Below are 24429 nucleotides of genomic sequence, written 5' to 3'. Positions count from 1 at the left end.
GTGAGCTAATGATATTTCTTACTTTTTGCTATATTTGCAAAATTAGAGAGAAAATTGAGCCTGCAGGATTACCACCAGTGACTGATTTAAGGCAGCAGAAACAAAGGGAAGTCCACACAACAGTAATATTTTATTGGCTTTTTAAATCCACGATTTATAAACAATAAGTTAAACAAAGTAAAATTATTAAATAACAGTTGGGGTTCCAGCCCCCCCATATATATATATATTATATTCATTGAATAAAACCACTTTTTATATATATTAAAAAGCTACTACTAGGAGTCTTAGGAAAATAGGTAAACTGACAAGCAATATTTACAAATGTTCTTGATGATGAGGGGCCACCTCATTTGCTGACTCCTGACCCTATTTCCTCCCAGTTCAGAGTACAAGTATGTAAGACTCTGCAAAGTCAATACGGGATAGTGGAAAGATTTTCAGAAATAGAGACTATGTGGGATATCCCTGAGAGAACTTGATTGTGAGACAATGATCATATTTATATCACCAACTTACATTGGTTTCATATCACCTTAACTGTCATGGCTGCCCCCCTCTCTGAAAAATTCTGCAAGCTGTAGGTTGGTGATAATTATGTTACAGATGCCGCCCCCCCCCCCGGTTCCAGGACAAAAGTTTTTCTGAGGAAAGGCAATTTGTTCAACCAACTTAACTCTCTCACCAAGCTACTGGGGAAGAACAAAGGACAAATCGAGTAGTGCTGTGACTAATGATGCAGCTGGGTCAAAGCCAAAAGGAAGCCCAAAGGCCGATGCACACAGATACGAAAGGAGAGTCCAGAGTTGTATGACGCACACAATAAGAACGTGAGGAGCATGAAGCTGGAAAAGTTAGAAATTGTGAAGCAAGTAATGGAATGCATCAACATTACAATACTTGGTGTGAGCGAACTAAAATGGATGGGAATGGGACATTTTCAGGCAACTACAAAATATTTTACGCAGGAAATGAGAAATTAAGAAGAAATGGGGTTTCTTTAATAGTGAGAAGTGATGTAGCAAGAGCAATTAGGAGCTACAACACAAGGTCTGAGCAAGTTATATCAATGAGATTAAACAGGAAACCTATCAACATAAGCATCATCCAAGTCTATGCTCCAACGGCAAACACAGAAAAAGAGGAATTGGAAAGATTTTACACAGAAGTACAGGAAGAAATTGATCACACACCAAAGCAAGATGTGCTGATAATCATGGGGGACTGGAATGCGAAAGTAGGGAACAGAGAAGAACTAGGAATTGTGGGGAAATGGGGCCTAGGAGACAGAAACAAAGCAGGAGAAAGACTTATTGAATTCTGTGAAGCCAATCATTTGTTTCTTGCAAACACATTTTTTGAGCAACCGGAAAGACAACTGTACACATGGACATCACCAAATGGTCAATATAGGAATCACATTGATTATATAATTGGTAGCAGAAGATGGAGAAGTTCCATACTTTCTGTGAAAACAAGACCAGGAGCAGGCTGTGGTACAGATCATGAACTGGTCGTATCGAAAATCAGAGTAAAGCTAAAGAAGACCAACAAAGCAATCACAATGCCAAAATACAATTTAAATAACATCCCAGAAGCATGTAAAGATCAAATAAGGAACAGATTTGAGGCTTTAAACTTAGTTGACAGAGAACCAGAAGAACTATGGAAGGAAGTCAGAGACGTTATGAGGGAAGAATGCAAAGAGAGAAAGACCTCAATGGATGACTGAAGACACTCTTAAAATAGTTAAAGAGAGAAGGAAAGCAAAACCAAAAGCAGATAGAAACACGGTCCGAACCCTAAATGCAACAATACAGCGACTAGTACGTAGGGACAAAGAACTATTACAATAGTTATTGTATAGAAATATACAAAGCATCCAAACTAGGAAATGTGGTAGTAATTTCAACTACCCAGACATAGACTGGCTGCATATGTGTTCCAGTCATGACAAAGAAGCAAAGTTTCTAGATATTCTAAATGACTATTCCCTAGATCAGTTGGTCATGGAACCGACCAGAGGGACGGCAACCCTGGACTTAATCCTCAGTGGGGACCGGGACCTGGTGCGAGATGTAAGTGTTGTTGAACCAATTGGGAGCAGTGACCACAGTGCTATTAAATTAAACATACATGTAACTGGCCAATTGCCACGAAAATCCAACATGGTCACATTTGACTTCAAAAGAGGAAACTTCACAAAAATGAGGGGATTGGTAAAAAGAAAGCTGAAAAACAAAGTCCAGAGGGTCACATCACTCGAAAATGCTTGGAAGTTGTTTAAAAACACTATATTAGAAGCTCAATTGGAGTGCATACCACAGATCAGAAAAGGTACCGCCAGGGCCAAGAAGATGCCAGCATGGTTAACGAGCAAAGTCAAGGAAGATCTTAGAGGCAAAAAGTCTTCCTTCAGAAAATGGAAGTCTTGTCCAAATGAAGAAAATAAAAAAGAACACAAACTCTGGCAAAAGAAATGCAAGAAGACAATAAGGGATGCTAAAAAAGAATTTGAGGAGCACATTGCTAAGAACATAAAAACCAACAACAAAAAATTCTATAAATACATTCAAAGCAGGAGACCATCTAGGGAGACGATTGGACCCTTGGATGATAAGGGAGTCAAAGGTGTACTAAAGAACGATAAGGAGATTGCAGAGAAGCTAAATGAATTCTTTGCATCTGTCTTCACAGTGGAAGATATAGGGCAGATCCCTGAACCTGAACTAACATTTGCAGGAAGGGATTCTGAGGAACTAAGACAAATAGTGGTAACGAGAGAGGAAGTTCTAAGCTTAATGGACAATATAAAAACTGACAAATCACCGGGCCCGGATGGCATCCACCCGAGAGTTCTCAAAGAACTCAAAGGTGAAATTGCTGATCTGCTAACTAAAATATGTAACTTGTCCCTCGGGTCCTCCTCCGTGCCTGAGGACTGGAAAGTGGCAAATATAACGCCAATCTTCAAAAAGGGATCCAGAGGGGATCCCGGAAATTACAGGCCACTTAGCTTAACTTCTGTCCCTGGAAAACTGGTAGAAAGTATTATTAAAGCTAGATTAACTAAGCACATAGAAGAACAAGCCTTGCTGAAGCAGAGCCAGCATGGCTTCTGCAAGGGAAAGTCCTGTCTCAGTAACCTATTAGAATTCTTTGAGAGTGTCAACAAGCATATAGATAGAGGTGATCCAGTGGACATAGTACTTAGACTTTCAAAAAGCGTTTGACAAGGTACCTCACCAAAGGCTTCTGAGGAAGCTTAGCAGTCATGGAATAAGAGGAGAGGTCCTCTTGTGGATAAGGAATTGGTTAAGAAGCAGAAAGCAGAGAGTAGGAATAAACGGACAGTTCTCCCAATGGAGGGCTGTAGAAAGTGGAGTCCCTCAAGGATCGGTATTGGGACCTGTACTTTTCAACTTGTTCATTAATGACCTAGAATTAGGAGTGAGCAGTGAAGTGGCCAAGTTTGCTGACGACACTAAATTGTTCAGGGTTGTTAAAACAAAAAGGGATTGTGAAGAGCTCCAAAAAGATCTCTCCAAACTGAGTGAATGGGTGGAAAAATGGCAAATGCAATTCAATATAAACAAGTGTAAAATTATGCATATTGGAGCAAAAAATCTGAATTTCACATATACGCTCACGGGGTCTGAACTGGCGGTGACTGACCAGGAGAGATACCTTGGGGTTGTGGTGGACAGCACGATGAAAATGTCGACCCAGTGTGCGGCAGCTGTGAAAAAGGCAAATTCCATGCTAGCAATAATTAGGAAAGGTATTGAAAATAAAACAGCCGATATCATAATGCTGTTGTATAAATCTATGGTGCGGCCGCATTTGGAATACTGTGTACAGTTCTGGTCACCTCATCTCAAAAAGGATATTCTAGAGTTGGAAAAGGTTCAGAAGAGGGCAACCAGAATGATCAAGGGGATGGAGCGACTCCCTTACGAGGAAAGGTTGCAGCATTTGGGGCTTTTTAGTTTAGAGAAAAGGCGGGTCAGAGGAGACATGATAGAAGTGTATAAAATTATGCATGGCATTGAGAAAGTGGATACAGAAAAGTTCTTCTCCCTCTCTCATAATACTAGAACTTGTGGACATTCAAAGAAGCTGAATGTTGGAAGATTCAGGACAGACAAAAGGAAGTACTTCTTTACTCAGCGCATAGTTAAACGATGGAATTTGCTCCCACAAGATGCAGTAATGGCCACCAGCTTGGACGGCTTTAAAAGAAGATTAGACAAATTCATGGAGGACAGGGCTATCAATGGCTACTAGCCATGATGGCTGTGCTCTGCCACCCTAGTCAGAGGCAGCATGCTTCTGAAAACCAGTTGCCGGAAGCCTCAGGAGGGGAGAGTGTTCTTGCACTCGGGTCCTGCTTGCGGGCTTCCCCCAGGCACCTGGTAGGCCACTGTGAGAACAGGATGCTGGACTAGATGGGCCACTGGCCTGATCCAGCAGGCTCTTCTTATGTTCTTATGTTCTTAGGACAACAAAAAGGGTAGAATAAGAGCCCTATTCCAAAAGATTAGAGAAACGAAAGGGAATTTTCAACCAAGAATAGGGATGTTGAATAATCCACAGGGGAACACACTGACTGACTGAAATGAAATAAAAGGAAGATGGAAGCAATACACTGAAGAACTCTATAAAAGAGATGCCAGGATGACAGATTCATTCACGGAGGAACCGTATGATGAAGAACCAGAAATTTTAGAATGTGATGTGAAAGCTGCTCTTAAAATACTTGGAAGAAACAAATCACCAGGAATAGATGGCATACCAATAGAGTTGCTACAAGCAACTGAGACCGAATCTGTAAAATTTTTGACAAAAATCCATCAAGAAATATGGAAAACTAAACAATGGCCCACAGACTGGAAGCGTTCCATATACATCCCAATTCCAAAGAAAGAGGATCCCAGGGAATGCAGTAATTCTCAAACAATTGCCTTAATATCCCATGCAAGTAAAGTAATGCTCAAGATTCTACAACAAAGGCTCTTACCATATAGGGAGAGAGAAATGCCAGACATCCAAACTGGATTTAGAAAGGAAAGAGGCACCAGAGATCATATCGCAAACATACGTTGGATAATGGAATGGACCAAGGAATTTCGGAAGACAATCACCCTGTGCTTTATAGATTACAGCAAAGCCTTTGACTGTGTAGATCATGAAAAACTATGGAATGCTTTAAAAGAAATGGGGGTGCCACAGCATCTGCTTGTCCTGATGCATAACCTATACTCTGGACAAGAGGCTACTGTAAGGACAGAATATGGAGAACCCAATTGGTTCCCCATCGGAAAGGGTGTGAGACAGGGGTGTATTTTATCACCCTATTTATTTAATCTATACGCAGAACATATCATACGGAATGCAAGATTGGACCAAGATGAAGGAGGTGTGAAAATTGGAGGGAGAAATATCAATAATTTAAAATATGCAGACAATACCATACTACTAGCAGAAACGAGTAATGATTTGAAACGACTGCTGATGAAAGTTAAAGAGGAAAGCACAAAAGCAGGACTACAGCTGGACGTCAAGAAGACTAAAGTAATGACAACAGAAGATTTATGTAACTTTACAGATGACAATGAGGACATTGAACTTGTCAAGGATTATCAATACTTTGGCACAGTCATTAACCAAAATGGAGACAATAGTCAAGAAATCAGAAGAAGGCTAGGACTGGGGAGGGCAGCTGTGAGAGAGTCCTCAACTGCAAAGATGTATCACTGAACACTAAAAGTAGGATCATTCAGACCATGGTATTTCCGATCTCTGTGTATGGATGTGAAAGTTGGACAGTGAAAAAAGTGGATTAAGAGACAAATCAACTCATTTGAAATGTGGTGTTGGAGGGGAGCTTTCCCCATACCATGGACTGCGAAAAAGACCAATAATTGGGTGTTAGAACAAATTAAACTAAAACTATCACTAGAAGCTAAAATGATGAAACTGAGGTTATCCTACTTTGGACACATCATGAGAAGATATGATTCACTAGAAAAGATAATAATGCTGGGAAAGACAGAAGGGAGTAGAGAAAGAGGAAGGCCAAACAAGAGATGGATTGATTCCATCAAGGAAGCCACAGACCAGGACTTACAAGCTCTGAACAGGGTGGTTCATGACAGACGCTCTTGGAGGTCATGGATTCACAGGGTCGCCATAAGTCGTAGTCGACTTGGAGGCACATAACAAAATTTTGCCTTGTACACACCAGTGTCAGAGGTTTTTTTAGGTGCATAATAGAATTTAGTCACCTTATAATTAAAATTGACAGCAGAAATCCTGCCATCATTCTATACAGAGAGTTGGACAAATATGGTAGAATCATTCCTTAAGGAAGGAACTGGGGAGTATGAATGCCAAAATGGAAGTAGGTACTGATGGATTTTGTTGAAATACATTCATTAATTAACAATGCTAAAATACACTCACTCTTATCTTAGTCATTCATCTCAGCAGCTCCTGTGGAACTGCAAGTTGAACTAAGCCAGAGATAACTAAATCCTGGAACAAAAGCCAAAATGTTTTTTGTTTTAAAGCTGCTTCTTTTAAAAGAATTTTCCCCATCACTCTTTTTCAAAGTTCATAACTAACATTTCTGTCTGTAGTAAATTAAAATGCCAGAAATGGTTTACATTTTAATTCCCCTTTGCCTTTCTTCCATCATGGAGCTCAAGTGACATAGATGTGGTTCCCACACAGTTACCCATCAAGGCACTGACCAGACCTGCACCTGCTCAGCTCCAGCAAGGTTAGGGTAGCCTCACGTACCTCCCTGCACTTCAGTGACTGGAGAACTTCTGTGTAGATTGCACCCCTACCCCAACGTTACTTATCAAGAAATAACCTGCTGTATGGCTCAGTGACTAATGTGTGAGGTTAATATGTTGGAGAGCTAGCTTGCTGATTTGCCTTGGACAACCAGGGCTGGCTTGATTGTAGAAGCAATCCAAACTGTGAGTTTGGGGTGACATATCTCAGGGACACCAATGAAGCAGCATGCAAACGTTTCAGACTGTATGGCATAACCACTTGGGAATGAGAATATATCTTGGGTTGGTTCTGTGGACAACCCACTGATTCTTGACCTGAGTGATGAATACCCAGTAAGCCCCCTGGGATTTCCCCTTTTTATTACCCTGAGATCACAATGGCCTGTATCTCCAACATGCTTTTTAAAAATGTAAAGAAACCCAAATTTAGATTCATTTTTTCAAAAATCTGACACTGCATCCCACAGAGAGCACATAATGCCATTGAAATCAATATGCCAGAATATTTGTCCTTAAATCCCATTAAATTCAATGAGACAGCTGTGTTTTTCTGGGTAGCACTAATTGTTAGTAAATTAGTAGCTGATTTCAAAACCTTACCAAAAAAACCCTACTGGCATAGTATAATACTGACTCCTGTAGAAAGTGCCACATGTACATTACACTGGCTGAAGTAAACACTTCTCATTTAAATGTTAAATATTGTAGGATTTTTCCCCCATGGGAGAATGTGTGTTGTTCACAGTGCTGGCTGTAGGTTTTTGCTTCAGACATAACGACATGAGCATTAACAAATTAATCTGATGAAAGTCTAAGAAACGTAGCCACTAAAGAGGAAAGGTCAACTCCAAAACAAGGCTTGGAGTTTCCATCCACTGCAATAATATTTGGCTCAGTTTTCCTGAGTTTGGTATGATGGTTAATGCCATGCGTCAGCCCCATGCTCCACGGAAAGCTCCCGTCTTCATTTAGGAAGGTGGTAACTTTTGAAATGGACTCCATTCATGTGTGTTTCGATCCAGCGAAGGTATTCTGTGACCCTTGTGTAGACTCCAGGCTTCTCTTTGTTAGCACAGCCGTCACCCCAGCTGACAATCCCATATAGGACCATCCTGTCATTGCTCACACAAACCAGGGGACCACCAGAATCTCCCTGATAAGTCAAAACATAGGAATGATGGTTATCTTTCCCCAAAATCAGTATAACTTAGCCTAAATCAGGGTGTGGATACTAGCAGTGAAGGTAGTTTCATATAAAGGGAAGAAATGCATCTTGGGAATTCTGGTATCACTGCTTATGTGACTGCACTAGTGACCTCTTTTTACAATAATAGAACACCATGGAAGGAAGGAGCCACAGCCACTTCAGGAATATCGTCAAGGAATTCATCCTCAATAGATTCCAAATCACAAAGGAGCTGGGTTAGCCCATATTAATAAATAGGATTATATTCTTGTTGCAGAAATATGCAGCCCATCTGCAAGATGTCTGGGATTGGGCTGGGGAAAAATGAAACTCTAAATATTCTAGCTACATAATAGGAGTATTCTACTGACAGGGGCTGCATCAGCCAGACCATTACATTGTCATACAATGTATGAATGGTGCATAAACAAACTTACTTTGCATGAATCAGTTTTCCATGTTGGATCCCCAGCACAGAACATGTTGCCATTCACCTTGCGACCTTCATAGTATATCTGACACAAAGACTGGGATATCAAGTTCACATTGGTCGATTTCAGGATCCTTGAGTAGTAAATGGCAGCTGCAAACAAGAGACACAATATTTGGCTTGGGATTTTTCTCATTGTGAAAACAAAGAAAGAGCTTCGGTCTGCCTCACTGAATGTCCTCATGCATGATACACTCCTAATCTTCACTCTAGCGGATAACACCACATCAGATAAATTATGCTGATGAAAATTTGCAAAATTTATTGTGCACATAGAATATTAATTTGTTTGGTACAGAATGGGAGATGGAGGAGAGTGTTTGGCACAGAGAAAACACACAACCTTAGCTGCCGGACTTTAGCAAGCTTCGAGAGTAGGGATGGAGAACTTGTGACCGTTCAGATGTTATTGGACTCCAGTTCCCAGCAGGCCTAGCCAGCATAGCCAGTGGTCAGGGATGATGGGAACTGTAGTCCAGCAACATCTGAAAGGTTTCCATCCCCGCTCAAGAGACTGCCAGTCACACCTGCCACGCAACAGGCACTAGTGTGAAATGACGGGAATGGAAAAGGTGCTCACTTACTTTTCTTTTCTTTTCCATAACCAGAAACCTCACATTGGAAATTGTCTCTCAGTAATAAGTTTTGAGATGGCAAACAGATGGTTTTCACAGTGTCTGACTCTTCTGCACACTGGCCAGAAGACGATCGGATTCTTATTAGGGCTACAGAAGGAATAAAGAGTACATGTTATATAAGGAACCTTCCACCATTGATTCCGATTAAAAACAGAATAGATATTCAGAGCTACCATTCCACTTCCTTTCCAGATCACATATAACTGCATTCACTCACATTCACAGCCCCTCCCTGATGACCCCCTTCAATTTAGATTGTAAGCTCCGACAAAAATGTGTGTTGAAAGGGACTCTTTCATTTTACTAATGGACAGTAATTAATACATTATTTTAATAATAAAATGTATATAGATCTTGTTAATATGCAACCTTCTGTCCCCCTTCCCCTCATCCCCGTTTTTACCTAGTTCACACACAGAAGTGGCATGACATGAGCACTGCCAGGAAGTTGAAAGTCAGACAGGGATGTGCTCCAAATTAGTGTGAATGTGTCCAACACTTTTGTTCACTGGATTGTTTTGGCTGTCTCTTGACCTTCCCAGAGGAAAGCACTTTCTGGAGACAGGATAAATGATGTTTTGATTCTCAAAACATTTCCTGTACAATGGTCAGATAGAACACTCCCCAGAAATGTTTGGTGAAAGAAGGGAGCCCATTAGTACCTATATCTTTCCCCAAGTTATCACCTGCATTCATCATCCCCATATTGTTTGCAGACATTGAAATATGTGGTGGTTTGCTCTAAGACATTTCCCACTAAAATGTGCCCTTATTTTGCAGCAGGACTCAAGTAAAATACTTGTGCCTCATTTTTTTTACATACTCAGGTAAAACATGGCAATGATATAGAAACGGAATTGGAGATGTCACTTTACCAATGTCATTATCATAGTCCATTCTTTGTTGGGAGTATTCCTCATGAATAACAATCCTATCGACATTGAATTTTTGCTGCCTCGTATCATCAATATACAATTCAGACTTTCCAAGAATGACAGTCAACTTGGATGGGTCAGTCCTGAAAAGAAATGTATCCATGAATTCAAATAAATCTCTGAAGAGGCATACTTTCCCACTCTCTTGCAGTCACCTTTATTCTCTGCCTCATGATATTTATGTTGCTTCACTATTATTAATAGAAAAAAATCATAAGTGTTATCTTGCAGTTTTCTTTCTTATTTGGACCTCATTGTTTTGCTAGATGAAGGGCAAGATTCAAGATTTTCTATGTCTCTCAGCTTTTGTAGTTGTTCTGTCTTAAAAACACAAACACACAAATCTGAGAACGTCTAATTCTGAACCAGCAGAACACAAAAATATATTAACACAAAACTTATAATAGAAAAAGATTGCTTTTTATAACAGTCTGTTTCACATCCCAACAAGTTCTAAAGCATGTCTAAAATCTATTCATTTTACATATTTCTTGTTGAACACAGATATACCACTTTGCTACTTATTTAAAAGTAGCAAAATCCCACAATTTAATAAACTTTTAAAACCTTGGTTGACTTTTATTAGGTTTCCCAGCATTTAGGCTGCAATCTTGTGTCTACTTCCATGGGTACAAACTCAGTGGGTCTTACTTTTGAGTAGCATACACTTGGGATGGAAAGATCTGTCAATTTCATTTCTCTCAGATCATCATTTCCCAGTCTTAAATTTGGTTCTCCCCTTTTCTGTAGCAATTTGAGGGTTTATTGAAAAGCTCCTCATGAAAATTCTCCAGCATTTTAGTAAGAAGTTCTCCTAATAAACACTTTTTATGCTGTTTTAACTAATGTACACATTTTGCAAGCAATTTCTCATCATATAATGCATTTTGTATTTTATTTTCACAAATATATTTATTTAATTTTTATGCACATTTTCCCATAATATATGCATTTTTGCAGACATTACTTAGTTGGAGAACTGGATTAGTGCAAATTTCAAAGGATAGCTGTTTTTTAGTTCTCATGCTGTTTTGGAAAGTGTGGATTTGATAAATTCAGCATTAAATGCGAACTGAATTGAATTTCTCCCCCATACCTAACATACAGAGTTTTGTACTTAACCAGATCTACTCAGAACAGAAATAAGATCTGTTGAATTCAATAGGGCTTATTCCCAGGTAAGCAGAGTTAGGATTTCAGCCTTGGTGTATCAGAATCTAGAGTTGCTACAATCATTTGGAATAAGAAATTTTTCATTTTTCTTTCTGCCTTACTAAAGCATTTCAGGATTTGAGCTGAAATGTGTTTGTACAGCACTGTGAAATTTTAGCCTATGAATTGGTTTTATTACATGAGTAAAAAACTTTTTGTCAAGTGAAAAGGTACACCCCCACCTTTTTAGGCAGCCATTTTTTAAAAAACACAAGTACTTATTAGTGATGGGCTCAGTTTCTGCAACAATCAGATTTGCCATTGGATTAATTATTATTTTTGATATTCTCTATCATTGTGGAGAGAATTTTGAAGTAGCACCTCTCTGCCTCTGGTTTCCATTCTTTTTTTCTGATTATTTTTTAAAAATTCACTTTGAAATCATCAGTAGTGTGAGTGATATTTTTATCGATCTGCTTTCCAAGTAAGCTCTTCAAATGTGCATTCCCTTTCACTGATGTCAGTGGAGTGTTGATTGCAACTGACAGCCAGAAAGCAGCAGGGAGGAATGAGGATTGTAAGCAGCAGAGGGGAATGGGGTGTTGATTTTAAGCAGCAGGGGGAAAATACTGACTTGATTATCTGCCTTAATGTGCTCTGCAATGCACTTGAAAAGGAATGTAAACAGGCAATCATTACAGAGTTCAGAATAAAGATTGAGACTAGTGGAGACTCATGAATAAATAGTGATATTGATAATATTAATAATTCTCTGCAAAGCAAAAAAACCCCAGAGATCAGAAAAATGAAAAGATATTGGAGGAAAAAGGAATCAGATTGTTAATGACCACTAGGGGGCATACTTAAAAATGAAGTATAAAAAAGGAGAGGATTCCATCCCTAGTACTTATGAAAATGTAGTTTGTGGGCCTGCTAGTCAGACAGATTTCATTGTTTATAGTCAATGGCCATTACAGTAGAAATGACAAAACAAAATATATGTAAATAAGGCAATTAATCCAGGAGAATGTTAACATAAGCTCCTGAGAATTCAGTGGGGCTTACTTCCAGGTAATTGTGTAGAGGACTGCAGACTTGGGCTGCAATCCTAAACCCACTTACTTGAGAGTAAACCCAGCTAACTTTAGTGAGATTTGCCCCTAAACATTCCCAAGATTGGTCTATTAATTGATTCAGATTTCTTCAATCAGGTAAAAGTCCTACTTTTAGGAACACAGGAAGCTGTCTTATACAATGAGACCATTACTCCGTCTAGCTCAGTACTGTCAATATTGCTGGGAAGCAGGTCTCTAGGATTTCAGACAGGAGTCTTTTCCCAACCCAACCTGGAGACTGGACATGAGATCTTTTGTACCCAAAGCATATGCTGTACCAGTGAGCAGCAGTCCCTCTCGTTCACAGTTCTGTGCACTTAGTCTATTAGTCTTTCACAGTTGATAACAGGCCTTGATCTAGAAAATGACTATTCAGAAGTGGAGAATTTTAAAAAAGATGTTTGTGAAGTACTTACTTGCTTTCAAAACAGTGTGCGGCTGTAAGGATCCAACATGCATCTATGAGGCTACCACCACAAAGAAACTGATTGCTTCCTTTCCTATCGGATTGGAATATGGTTGCTATCCAAGGCTGAGACTCAATAGCTGCCTTGTGCCCACCCACAATCTTAAAGTACTTGCTAAAGCTCCTCTGGCCACATGTGGGTTCTGTAAAAGGAAGAAAGAACCTCAAGGATTTGCTCCAATGAAGAACATACATAGTATAAATAGAACAGAAAAGCCCTCCTGCTTTAGCTCTTCCCAATAGAAACTAGGTTCTTAGCAGTAGCAAGATCCCCATGAAAATCTGCACAGTTTGGCTCACCCTCATAAATGTCTAGGCCAAGATTTATACATTCAGCCAAATCATATGGAAATGTTCTTCCTGAATTGGACTGCAGCTGAGGAATTGCATTTTTAATGTTTCCTCCACATAGAAAACTCTTCCATCAGGGAAGGTGACCAAGTAAGAACCCTTCTACCCATTATGCCAACTGTCTATTGGCAAAACATATTTGTCTAGTTAATTTGCCAAAGTCAGTACCTACCCCAGAAAGAATACACATTTCTTCAGCGTCACAGTTCTTCTTCAACATGACGGCAGCATGACAGAGGAAGCATTGCCCTCACTCTGAACTGGCTTCATTTCTCCTCATTTATAACTAATTGGCTATGTGATGACAATACTATTCCCACAAAGATGATGACTGGGGTAAGGAAAAAATTATGCAGAAGCAGCAACCATTTGAGGAATGAATAGGCTGCGAACAAAATGAACGAGGTTCCCACCCAGAACATTTTTATTCCCCTGAAACTACTACCTTCACACCCTAATCATGTTAGAAACAATCCTGTGAGTACTGTCTATCTCTATTTCTACCTCCCCTCCTCTGCAACGCAATGAGAATACATCTTGTAAGTTAGATACTTGTTTGCAAAATTGGCTCTCAGGAGCACAGAATATTTTTCTTCTTGAAACAAAATTTGAATTTATTGTAATGCAACTTGCCTTGATTTTGAGGTTTATAATATCTGGCACTCTAAATAATAACTTACCTTTTTGACACACATTTATATTACAGGGTGTTGAAAACATTTGAAATCCCTTCCTAATGTAACACCATGGTTTAGATTGGCCATCTGGATTTCTGGAAAACAGTGAAACATTGCCTTCAGAAATACTGATCCTCAGTAATATTAACACCCACCTGTAGGGGTCAACAGAATCTCTCCATCAGTATTAGTAACGCTTGTAAAATACTCATGCAGGGCACTAATCCTGCAAAGCACCTAGTATAACCATTTACAACATTGAATAGGATTCCTGAACCTGACATAGTTGCCTAAAGAAGGAATTTCATTAGGTGAGGCCTGCCAAAATTCTCTTTTACTCAAATATTAGAAGCACAGTTATATCTTGTGGTAAGGGGATAAATGAATAACAGAATGCAACTGGACTTACAATGTTATATTCTGTTGCATTTCAGTTACCTGCAGTAGTTGTGCTTTCCTAAGCCAAGTTTCATGGCATCCTCCATGCCCTCATTATAAGGCTGTCTCCGTAGCGAAGGGGAGTCCCAATCCAGGCACCTTTCACTGTTCTCATTCACTGACTCAGTCCCTCTGTAGTCTTCTCCATTGCCGGTATAACACTGACTTTCAGAATCTGGAGAGAAGACCAGAGGGTTGTCAGTGCTGATTGACAACTGTCAATTGACAGGTTCAGCGCTATTTCTGCTGGACTGAATTGAGTCAATTTTTTTTTATCACAGTGACTTGAAGGCAGTCCATTTCCATTTTCAAATGTGTTCATTGGCTTACCAGTGCCAGGATGTCTGTGTTACCAAATGTTTTTGTGAACAATCACAGTTAGCTATGTAATTATCACTGTATTCTTCAGCATTTCATTTCCCTCTGGCCTCACTGTTTACAATCCTACCCCCTCCCAAACCATGTATATACCTGTAACTCAGAATAACACTTCATGCATCTCACGGAGTAGACTATAGTTCACCCAAAAGCTTATGCCAAACGTATCAGTCTTTAATGTGCCATATGACTCTTTGTTGTCTTGCTGCAACAGACTAACATGACTACCCCTCTGTCTGCCTTTTATATGCCAGTTTTCAACACTCAGAATGGCTTACAATTTAATAAGCCTCCCTTTCCAATCCCTTGTTACTTTTGAAAAAGTGTCCAGAATAGCTTTGTCTAATTTAGATAACTGGAGGGTTTTTTGGTGTCCTTTCGTTTCTCAAGACTGTGGCCTGTTGGATAAAATTGAAACAGCTGTGAAGTCATCACATACCTATTTCACAGTGATTCCCACTATATCCTTTAGGACATAAGCAGCGCTTAATTTGAGAAAAGAGCTGATAGGAGACACAGGTTCCTCCATTTAAACAGTTACAACCTGTAAACAAGACATTGAAAAAATATTTGTATAAAATGCACAGCTATGCAGTAAACACTACACAACATGTACACTGTGGGCCAAACATCACATTGCATGCAAATGTGTGTAACAAAACTCCAGTGAACCTTTCTTTTAAGACAGCTGTCCCCAACCTCGTGCCCTCCAGATATTTTGGACTACAACTCCTATCAGTCCCAGCCAGAAGGCTGTTCTAACAAAAAGAAGCTTTGGGGAGAAGAAACTTGGAGGAAGAATTTATTTTAAAAAGTATTTAGATAATTTATATACTGCTTAACATTTCTGGAACCAAAAAAGAAAGAGGGAAGAGACTTTTCTACTGTAGCTTTTCCATCGGCTGTCTTTCCTTCCATGGGATTTGAAAAGTATCTGGGAGAGGGGACTTGCCACAGAGAGGGAAGGTGTTGCCGTGGAAAAGCAGTGGATGATAAAAGAGGTAGGTGCACTGCCCATTAAAACCTTTGCGGCAAGTTGTCCTGTCCTGAAGCTTTTTCCAAGAAAGGGACCTTCAGGGGTTTGTTACATGTGTGCAACAAGTAAATTGGCTCTTTGTCAAATAGCAAGTTTTCAGATGGCAACAAAAATATGCAAAGGGTTCTTTACCTTTATGTTCATATTTAGTTTTGCTTGTTTGCTTGTGCCCTTTCTGCCAGTGGTGAGTCTAAGAGACAACGATAACAGATACAAGTTATTCTAAAGGAATGATGGAAATGTAGATGTTGCAAATCCTAGACAACTTTTTTTCAAAACTATTTTCCTTCACAAGAACCCTGAGAAGTAGGCCACTGTTTCCATACGATAGATGGGGAAATGAAGGCTAGAAACATCCAGTGAAACAATTGATGTGCTGCAATTTGATCTTTCTTAGGTCTGTGTGTAACACCTAACAACTGCACCACAAAGGGATGAACAAGGTCTTTTCAAGGTACTACAGCAGCCTGTAAGATGCAATAACTTAATAGCTCATAGGCCTAAACTGCAGAGATTCTAATTGTTCTAAATTAGAACTGTCACTTTTCCTGGAGAAAGGACTGAAATTTCACAGATTGTGAGCAGTTTCTAATTGTACAGATGTTTTCTCTAAACTTTAGACCCTAAAGCAGGGGTAGTTAGTGTGGTGCCTCCAGATATTGTTGGAACACAACTCCTGTCATTCCTGGCCATTGGCCATGCTGGTCGGGATGGATGAAGTTTTAGTTCAACAACATCTGGAGGGCACCATATTGGCTACCCGTGGTCTAAAGCATAGCAGAATGTATCTGTAGAAGCCACCATATATATATATATGTTTGTGTTCTATTATGCACCATATAATTTTGTGGAGAAGCAGCCTCCTGCAGTGATTGGCTAAGCTGCCCTAATGTCACAGGGCAGGCAGAATCATATCTAAGCTTCTCTGGTCCTAGAGAGAAGCAGACAGAAGGACGCAGGGAAGGAGGGAGTAGAAGAACTAAGGGGACTAGAAAAGAAGTAGACTATGGCTTTAAAAAGCAAGGGGAGGAGACTGACCTGGAAAAGGCAGATTAGAAGAAGGAGCAGTCTAGGGAAATGAAAGGAGCAGAAAAAGTCAGAGAAAGAAATCTAAAGTGTCCGCATGTCTGTGTTTGTGTGCATGTGTAGTGGGACTAAGAGAGGGAATGGACAGAAAGGAAATATACACGCATGACTGGGAGCAAAAGAAAACCTAAAGGCTACATATTGCTTTTAAATAAATATGTAAAAAGATGTGGCAGGTAATATCCCAGGACACAGTTGGCTACATGTACAAGCAGGAAACAAAAAAGAAAAGAGAGAAGTTGCTAAAAATAAGCTTGGTCCATGAGCAAAAGAGGAAGCTTTGCATTTATGGTCAAACATGGAAATAAGCACAAGCAGTTGTCAGTCAGAGTCTTTGCTAGTTGCAAAACTTACCGATGCTATGTCTGTGATGAGAACACTGAGCATTACAAAGATGATGATGACAAGTAACTTCATTGTGTTGGGTAAGAGGTTCCTATTTTCACCAGTTTGGTTCAGTTCCTGGGGTCTTCTTTTCCCAGGTTTCTGCAAGCAAAAGAATAACTTCAGGCTAGTAATGTGGGGCAATGATTGGAAAAAATTGTTTTTGGACATGCCATAACTTGAATAGCCTTGCACTGGAGTGGTGGTGATGCTGTTTATATTTGAATACTTTCATCAGCTTTTGAATGTTAAAGAAAGAATTTTGTCTTGAGCTCTCTTTTGTCAGAAGTGTGATAGAAGATCTTTCTAACAACTGGATAATTTAAATACAGTATGGAATTCAAACTAATCAAATACCCCTGTTCTAAATATGTGATATGAAAATGTCCCATTGATTTCTGTTGAACATACTTTTGAGTGTCCTTTTGGATTGTTAAACTGCAAGATAATGCCAGTATCAGAGGAAAGCATGGATTACATTCTAAACACATTTACCTGGGAGTAAGTCCCACTGAAGTCAGTGAGACTTATTTCTGAGTAGACCTGCATATTTGATTGTGCTGTGCATGAACAAACATTTCAGTGCATGCTATGTTCTCTTTTACCTGAACAATGAAACCATTTGGTGTGTTGTTGATTATCAGCAATTTGTTAATATTAGAGTAATATTGTTACTTTTTAAATCAAAATGCTAGGTTTGTCTATCTCTTAAAAAAAAAAGTGTTCACACATACTAGGAGGTTGCTCCATTAAAAGCCAGCACCTTTACTTTGCAAAGCAATGAACTAATTCTTTATAAAGCCTGGGGTTATTTCATCTCTGCATGTAGGGACACAGCACAATGTTTCATGGAGGTATTGGGAAATAAACGAGCATATCATGTTCCTGCTGCCAAATTAGGTGACAAACCACTACCGTCTTGATTCAGGCAGCTCTTTTGTTGAAACTGAGGATTAAAGAGTAAACATTGTAATAGGCTGATGATGGAGACTTAGATATAAGTTTCAACCCAACCCCCTCCCCCAGTTTGCAATTGAGCTTGGAAAAGTTACTTTTTTGAACTTCAACTCCCATCAGCCCCAGCCTGCATGGCCACTGGATTGGGCTGATGGGAGTTGTAGTTCAAAAAAGTAACTTTTCCAAGCTCTGAATTTAAACAAGAAAACAAAAGCATAGAGAAACAGATTCCCACTGACCAATGTGGGACTTACTTCTGAGTAAGCAAGCATAGGATTGAGCTGAATGGCTGCAATTCTACACACACTTACCTAGGAGTAAGTCATGCTAAATATAATGATGTATAGGATTGGTCTGTAAGACAATTGCATTAGGAAATAGAATTTATAGGGATTCAAAGACTTGCATAAGGATGTCCTGTTGTGTGGGCAAGTTCCTACATCAGGATTGCCTATCGGCTTTGTCCTGACTTTACAATGCATTTTTCTAAACAGACTTCAAGCAGCCTTCAGTCTTTCTAGTGATCCAGATGGTGATCTTTGTACAGGTGTCATCTTTTCCCTCTGCCTTCTCTGGGTTGGTTTTAGCCTATTTGACTACTTATACCCACGGCTGTGGAGTCAGTACGCCAAACCTTCGACTCCTACTCCGACTCCTCTATTTTTCTACTGTCCAACTCCGACGCCACCCAAAATTGCTTCCAACTCCACAGCCCTGGAAAGGACTGTAAATGTCTTTTTAAATTGGAAGCTCTCATAGGAGCATTTTTATCGCTGCCTGAATATGCGCTGATCTTGGCATCACAGCATTTGTCTTCATCTGGGTCCTGTGTCATACACTGACACACAAAATGTTTTCCATCTTGAGTTATGGTGACTTCATGGGAAGCTTCTTTGACATTTTTGATTGACAAATTTTTTAAAATATAAATTCAAATTTATTTTGAAGCCGGAGTCAGAGTCGGTACATTTCTACCGACTCCGACTCTGACTCTGACTCCACCCAAAATTGCTTCCGACTCCGACTCCACGACTCTGACTCCACAGCCCTGCTTATACCCACATAGACTTGACACCCTATTCAGAGCAATCCCTGATCTGGATGTCTTAAGAGATGAACACCCTGCACTGGCATCTGATTCAAACCATTCTGCACTATCAAGGGCTGGAATCCTGACAGGACCCTTTCCTTGGAGGCAACTTTCTTACAACAGGTAAGTGGCAGCTTTCCAGATCGTATCCAGGGCCGCATTATCCATTAGGCTTAGTAGGCTGAAGCCTAGGGGCCCGGAGCTCTTGGGGGCCCATACAAGAGCTTCCGAACCGCCCGCCATCCTCCCGCTTCACTTACCTTTTTCTCCGCTGTTTTTTGCGGTTTGCCATCAATCAAGATTGCGGCCGAGGTTTCCCTAAGGGGATGAAGCCTCTGCCGCCATCTTGGTTGATGGCACGCATGTGTGGTACATGTGCGCATTGCTGCCATCAACCAAGATGGCGGCAGAGGCTTTAGCCCCTTAGGGAAACCTCGGCCACCATCTTGATTGATGGCAAACCTGAGCACGCAGTGTATGCAGCCGCAAAAAAAGCAGAAAAGTAGGTGAAGCGGGGGGAATGGGATGGGATGGCGGGCGGCTCAGAAGCTCCTGTCCTGCAATCCCTCCTGCGGCTGTTTCCATGGATCTGCCTAAGAGGAGAAGGGCCCCCCAAACACCAATCAGCCTAGGGGCCCTCCTCAGCTTAATCCGGCCCTGATCGTATCCAGGGCAGGGCACAGCTTCACTGAAACCACCTGCTCATATTAAAACGTGATTGCTCCTTGTTGATATTACAACCAAAACAAAGCACCCACAAAAATCCCAACCATTGCTCATTGGTACATGTAAATTGATTTCATTATGTGCCAGTCAAAACCTGTTCAATGAATATCACACAGACCAAATCCTATCTAGAGAGCACACATTGGCTAAGTATCAAGATGTAACCCATTCCCTTTTCTAATGTAGTTCTTCTCCTCCCCTCATCCCAGTTAGTCTGGTTTTTATGCCCATCAAGCTCTCTACAATAGATACAGGGTAGGTATTTGGATGCCTTATGTGTGAACGGGAAGTATAAATACTGGCTTTGCCAGTACTCAGTGGCAGGTTGCCCACTACCTTTACTATAGCCATTTCTGCCATGCTTATTAGTTGGCTGCTGTTCAAACGGTGCTGGTGTGCTAAGCAACAGTGCTGTACTGACAGCTCTCCTAGGTATTTCCCAGCAGCATCAGCCCAGTGCCTGACCCTGCCTGCAGTGCAGATGGTCCAGATGCAGATTGGATATGTGACCCAGCAAAGCACATTGAATCAAATCGGTGCATACGGATGCTGCCTTAGTGCCAGCTCATCGCCTCTTTCAATGGGCTGCAGGATTGAATTTTTTCTTAGTGCAAGTAAAGAAGTGCCAAAACCCCAGTGAAATTTGAGAGGCAGAGTTAAATGCAGAATTGATGCTTGTTAATTAATGATTGCATCTGTGCCTTGGTGTGCAAGCGCATTTAACTCCCTAAGCTAGATCCTGCCGGATGGTCACAAAGCGGCAGCAAGATGTCGAAGAAGACTGGAAAAACAGCTTTTGAGTCCTTCATCTACAGTTAAAACTTCAGAATAGAAACAAAAGAGGACTACACCATTCTAAATGCATTCCCCGTAATTATGTGAATGTAAATCAAAAGCAATCTTGAGCTACAAGCAATGACAAAACTGCCTGGATGGCAATCGACATGTAAGGACACACTGAAACTGAGTCTTAGCCAAAGGGAAATGGCTTAGCTGCTTCACAAAACTTTAAAGGAACCCTCAAACATTCACATTTTTCCTGCAATTGGACACTGTATCCTAAGATCTACAGTGGGGTCTAAACCAAAATAGACTGCATAACATAGCACTATATAGCAGAAAGCAATTTAATAAACAAAAGTATTAAAAATACAGCAAGACACATTTACAGAAGTATAATCATAACATACTATTCTTTTAAAATTTCCAATTCTTGTTTAGAAAAAAAAAACCTTGCAAGGCTTTTTGCATGTACATTCAAGCCCGTCACAAAGAGGTTTTTACTGCTTTAAAAAGGAATATTACCCTGAAGCTTTGAGATGAGTGAAAACAGAAAAAGTCTTAGATGATTAAAAAGTTCTAGTCATTCAACTGGGCTGTTTAAAAATTGCCTGTGGGTAAGTTAGTATTTAATATAATTAAGATTTAAAGGTCTTGAACTTACCAGTTGAACAACAGTGCCAAAACCGTACTGAATTCTGTGATATTACAGCAATAGCAGTGATAGCAGCAGCAGAAGGGTTAGCCTCCCAATCCCAACAATGTGCTCACTTTCTGACTGTTCTGCAGAGGAAATATATCTCTATATAAACCCTCAACCTGAGCCCTGATTGGATGCCTCTAGCCTATGATGCATTCCAGCTTGATGACAAGAACGATATCACTCCATGCTGCCTGAAGCTTTGCACCACTAGGGGGATTCAATAAAACAGACATTTAACTCTTTGCAAACAAAATCCCTTACAAGTGATTAAGTGGGGGAATTCTAAAATGTTGTGGATTGCAGTTTCACTACAGAAAGGTGCATAATCTCTGCTGTTGTATGTGTCTGAAGCAAGATCTTTATGCAGACCCTTGTCTGCACACTTAAATTATCAATTTCTGTTATTGATTACCTTGGAAATGCAGAATACATCCCTTGCTGGAAGAGGAAATGAATAATTAGTATTGGAGCAGTGTGGTCAGGGACAAAAATAGAAGTGTTAACAGATTGTTTTCATGTCTACTGCATTCACGTTTCATTTAAAAAGGTAAAGGTGTCCCCGCACTTATAGGGCGAGTCGTTTCCGACTCTTAGGGTGACGTCTTGCAACGTTTACTAGGCAGACCGTATATATGGGGTGGGATTGCCAGTTCCTTCCCCGGCCTTTCTTTACCCCCCAGCCTATGCTGGGTACTCATTTTACCGACCACGGATGGATGGAAGGCTGAGTGGACCTCGACCCCTTTTACCGGAGGTTCGACTTCCTCCTTCCATTGGAATAGAAGAGTTCAAAGGAATCCTTTTATTTAGTTGAAAAAAAGGCACCAGTAAATAAGACTACAGCAACAGACCAACCCTACAGACCAAAAGATGAAGTGGTTGCCTTCAGGCGGCTGATTTTGAGTGTCATGAAAGGAAGCAAACTGTTAGTTATTTACTTTATTATTATAGCATTGCTGCTGCTAGGAAGGGGGAGAAGCCCTTACATAATCTTCTGCCACAGGTGCCAAAATAACTTGACCAGCCTTCTGTAATATCATCAGGTGACATTTGCTGCTCCAGCTCAGGCAACAAAATACCTCGAGCCATCTCTGAAGGCACAGAAGCTAATCTTCAGATAATTCAAGGGATTCAGTTTGTTTCCTGAATAGATGCACATTTATCTCTCAAGGAGTCTCAAGGAGGCAATAGTGAGACCTCTTTTAAAGAAACCTTCCCTGGACCCAGATAACTTGAACAACTATAGACCGGTGATGAATGTCCCCTTTTTGGGCAAGGTCTTGGAGCGGGTGGTGGCCAGCCAGCTCCAGGTGCTCTTGGATGAAACCGATTATCTGGATCCATTTCAATCCGGTTTTAGACCCGGTTTTGGCACTGAAACAGCCTTGGTCGCCCTGTATGGTAACCTCTGTCGGGAGAGGGACAGGGGGAGTGTGACTCTGTTGGTTCTCCTTGATCTCTCAGCGGCATTTGATAACATCGACCATGGTATCCTTCTGGGGAGACTTGCGGAGATGGGAGTTGGGGGTACTGCTTGGCAGTGGTTCCGCTCCTACTTTGCGGATCGTCGCCAGAAGGTAGTGCATGGGAACATTACTCGACACCCTGGACTCTCCATTGTGGAGTCCCTCAGGGGTCAGTTTTGTCCCCCATGCTTTTCAACATCTACATGCAGCCTCTGGGTGCGGTCATCAGGAGTTTTGGAGTGCGTTGCCATCAGTATGCTGATGACACGCAGCTCTATTTCTCCTTTTCATCTTCTTCAGGTGAGTCTGTTGATGTGCTGAACCGTTGTCTGACTGCGATAATGGACTGGATGAGAGCTAATAAACTGAGACTTAATCCAGACAAGACTGAGACACTGTTGGTGAATGCCTTCCCCGCTCAGATGGTGGATGTGCACCCTGTCCTGGATGGGGTTACACTCCCCCTGAAGGAACAGGTTCGTAGTTTGGGGGTTCTTTTCAACCCTTCCTTGTCTCTTGAGGCTCAAGTGGCCTCGGTGGCACGGAATGCGTTTTACCATCTTCGCTTGGTAGCCCAACTACGCCCCTATCTGGATGGCGATGACCTTGCCTCAGTTGTCCATGCCCTGGTAACTTCAAGATTGGATTACTGTAATGCGCTCTACATAGGGCTGCCCTTGAAGACAGTTCGGAAGCTGCAGCTAGTGCAGAATGCGGCAGCCAGACTATTGACGGGGACCAGTCGGTCATCGCACATAACTCCTGTTCTGGCTCGCCTGCACTGGCTACCTATTTGCTTCCGGGCGAGATTCAAGGTGCTGGTTATGACCTATAAAGCCTTACATGGTGTGGGACCGCAATACCTGATGGAACGCCTCTCCCGCTATGAACCTACCCATTCACTACGTTCGACATCGAAGGCCCTCCTCCGGGTTCCAACTCATTGTGAGGCCTGGAGGGTGGCTACTAGATCTAGGGCCTTCTCTGTGGTGGCCCCCGAGTTGTGGAATAGCCTCCCCGAAGAGGTCCGCCTGGCGCCTACATTATTATCTTTTCGGCGCCAGGTAAAGACCTTTTTATGCTCCCAGGCATTTTAATCATTTTTAATCATTTTAATTGTATCGTTTGAATCGTGTTACACTAATCCTAATTATCTCCTATTTTGTTTCATTGTACTTTTCTTCTTTTGTATTGTATATGTTTAGTGATTTATTGTTATGATCTATGTATTTTATCTCATGTTGTCAACCGCCTTGAGAGCTATTTTGCTAAGGGCGGTATACAAACCCAAATAAATAAATAAATAAATAAATAAATAAATCTCTAGCGATGAACTGGCTAGGACAGGGCTGGGCAACCTGTGGCCTTCCAGATGTTGCTGGACTCCAGCTCTCATCAGCCCCAGCCAGCATGGCCAATGGTCATAGAGTCCCCATGCCTCGACTAGGAGCTCTTGAAGACCAGACTGGATACAGTACAGTATATGGAATCCCTCCTGTGTAATAAAACCACGTCAAACTAAATCCTAGTTCTTCGTTATTGTAGACTGCATTTCATTACAAATTGCAA

The 24429-nt window shown here is 40.9% G+C and overlaps 1 protein-coding gene across 4 annotated transcripts in view; it reads right to left on the bottom strand.

Moving 5' to 3' along the window:
• PLAU (plasminogen activator, urokinase) overlaps positions 1-21454 on the bottom strand; it is a 29993-nt gene extending 8539 nt beyond the window's left edge. For 3 of the 4 annotated variants that reach the window (XR_009763891.1, XM_061634830.1, XM_061634829.1), the window contains exons 1-10: positions 21356-21454; positions 17109-17240; positions 15801-15858; positions 15072-15176; positions 14255-14429; positions 13820-13911; positions 12739-12931; positions 9996-10138; positions 9067-9207; positions 8430-8575 (exon numbers count right to left, since the gene is read on the bottom strand). Coding sequence is in view for 3 of the 4 variants with exons in the window: in XM_061634830.1 (XP_061490814.1) it covers positions 8430-8575; positions 9067-9207; positions 9996-10138; positions 12739-12931; positions 13820-13911; positions 14255-14429; positions 15072-15176; positions 15801-15858; positions 17109-17171 (1116 nt within the window). In the remaining variant the exon portion in view is untranslated. Of the gene's footprint in view, positions 1-2790; positions 7960-8429; positions 8576-9066; positions 9208-9995; positions 10139-12738; positions 12932-13819; positions 13912-14254; positions 14430-15071; positions 15177-15800; positions 15859-17108; positions 17241-21355 lie in introns of those variants that run through there. The other variant, XM_061634828.1, reaches the window with a different exon arrangement.
• Between the last annotated feature and the right edge of the window lie 2975 nt (positions 21455-24429).

Source organism: Rhineura floridana, chromosome 7 (assembly GCF_030035675.1).
Source record: "Rhineura floridana isolate rRhiFlo1 chromosome 7, rRhiFlo1.hap2, whole genome shotgun sequence".
Lineage (NCBI taxonomy): Eukaryota > Metazoa > Chordata > Lepidosauria > Squamata > Rhineuridae > Rhineura > Rhineura floridana.
The sequence above is the reverse complement of the archived record's forward strand: the minus strand, read 5'-3'. Positions and strand labels throughout refer to the sequence as shown.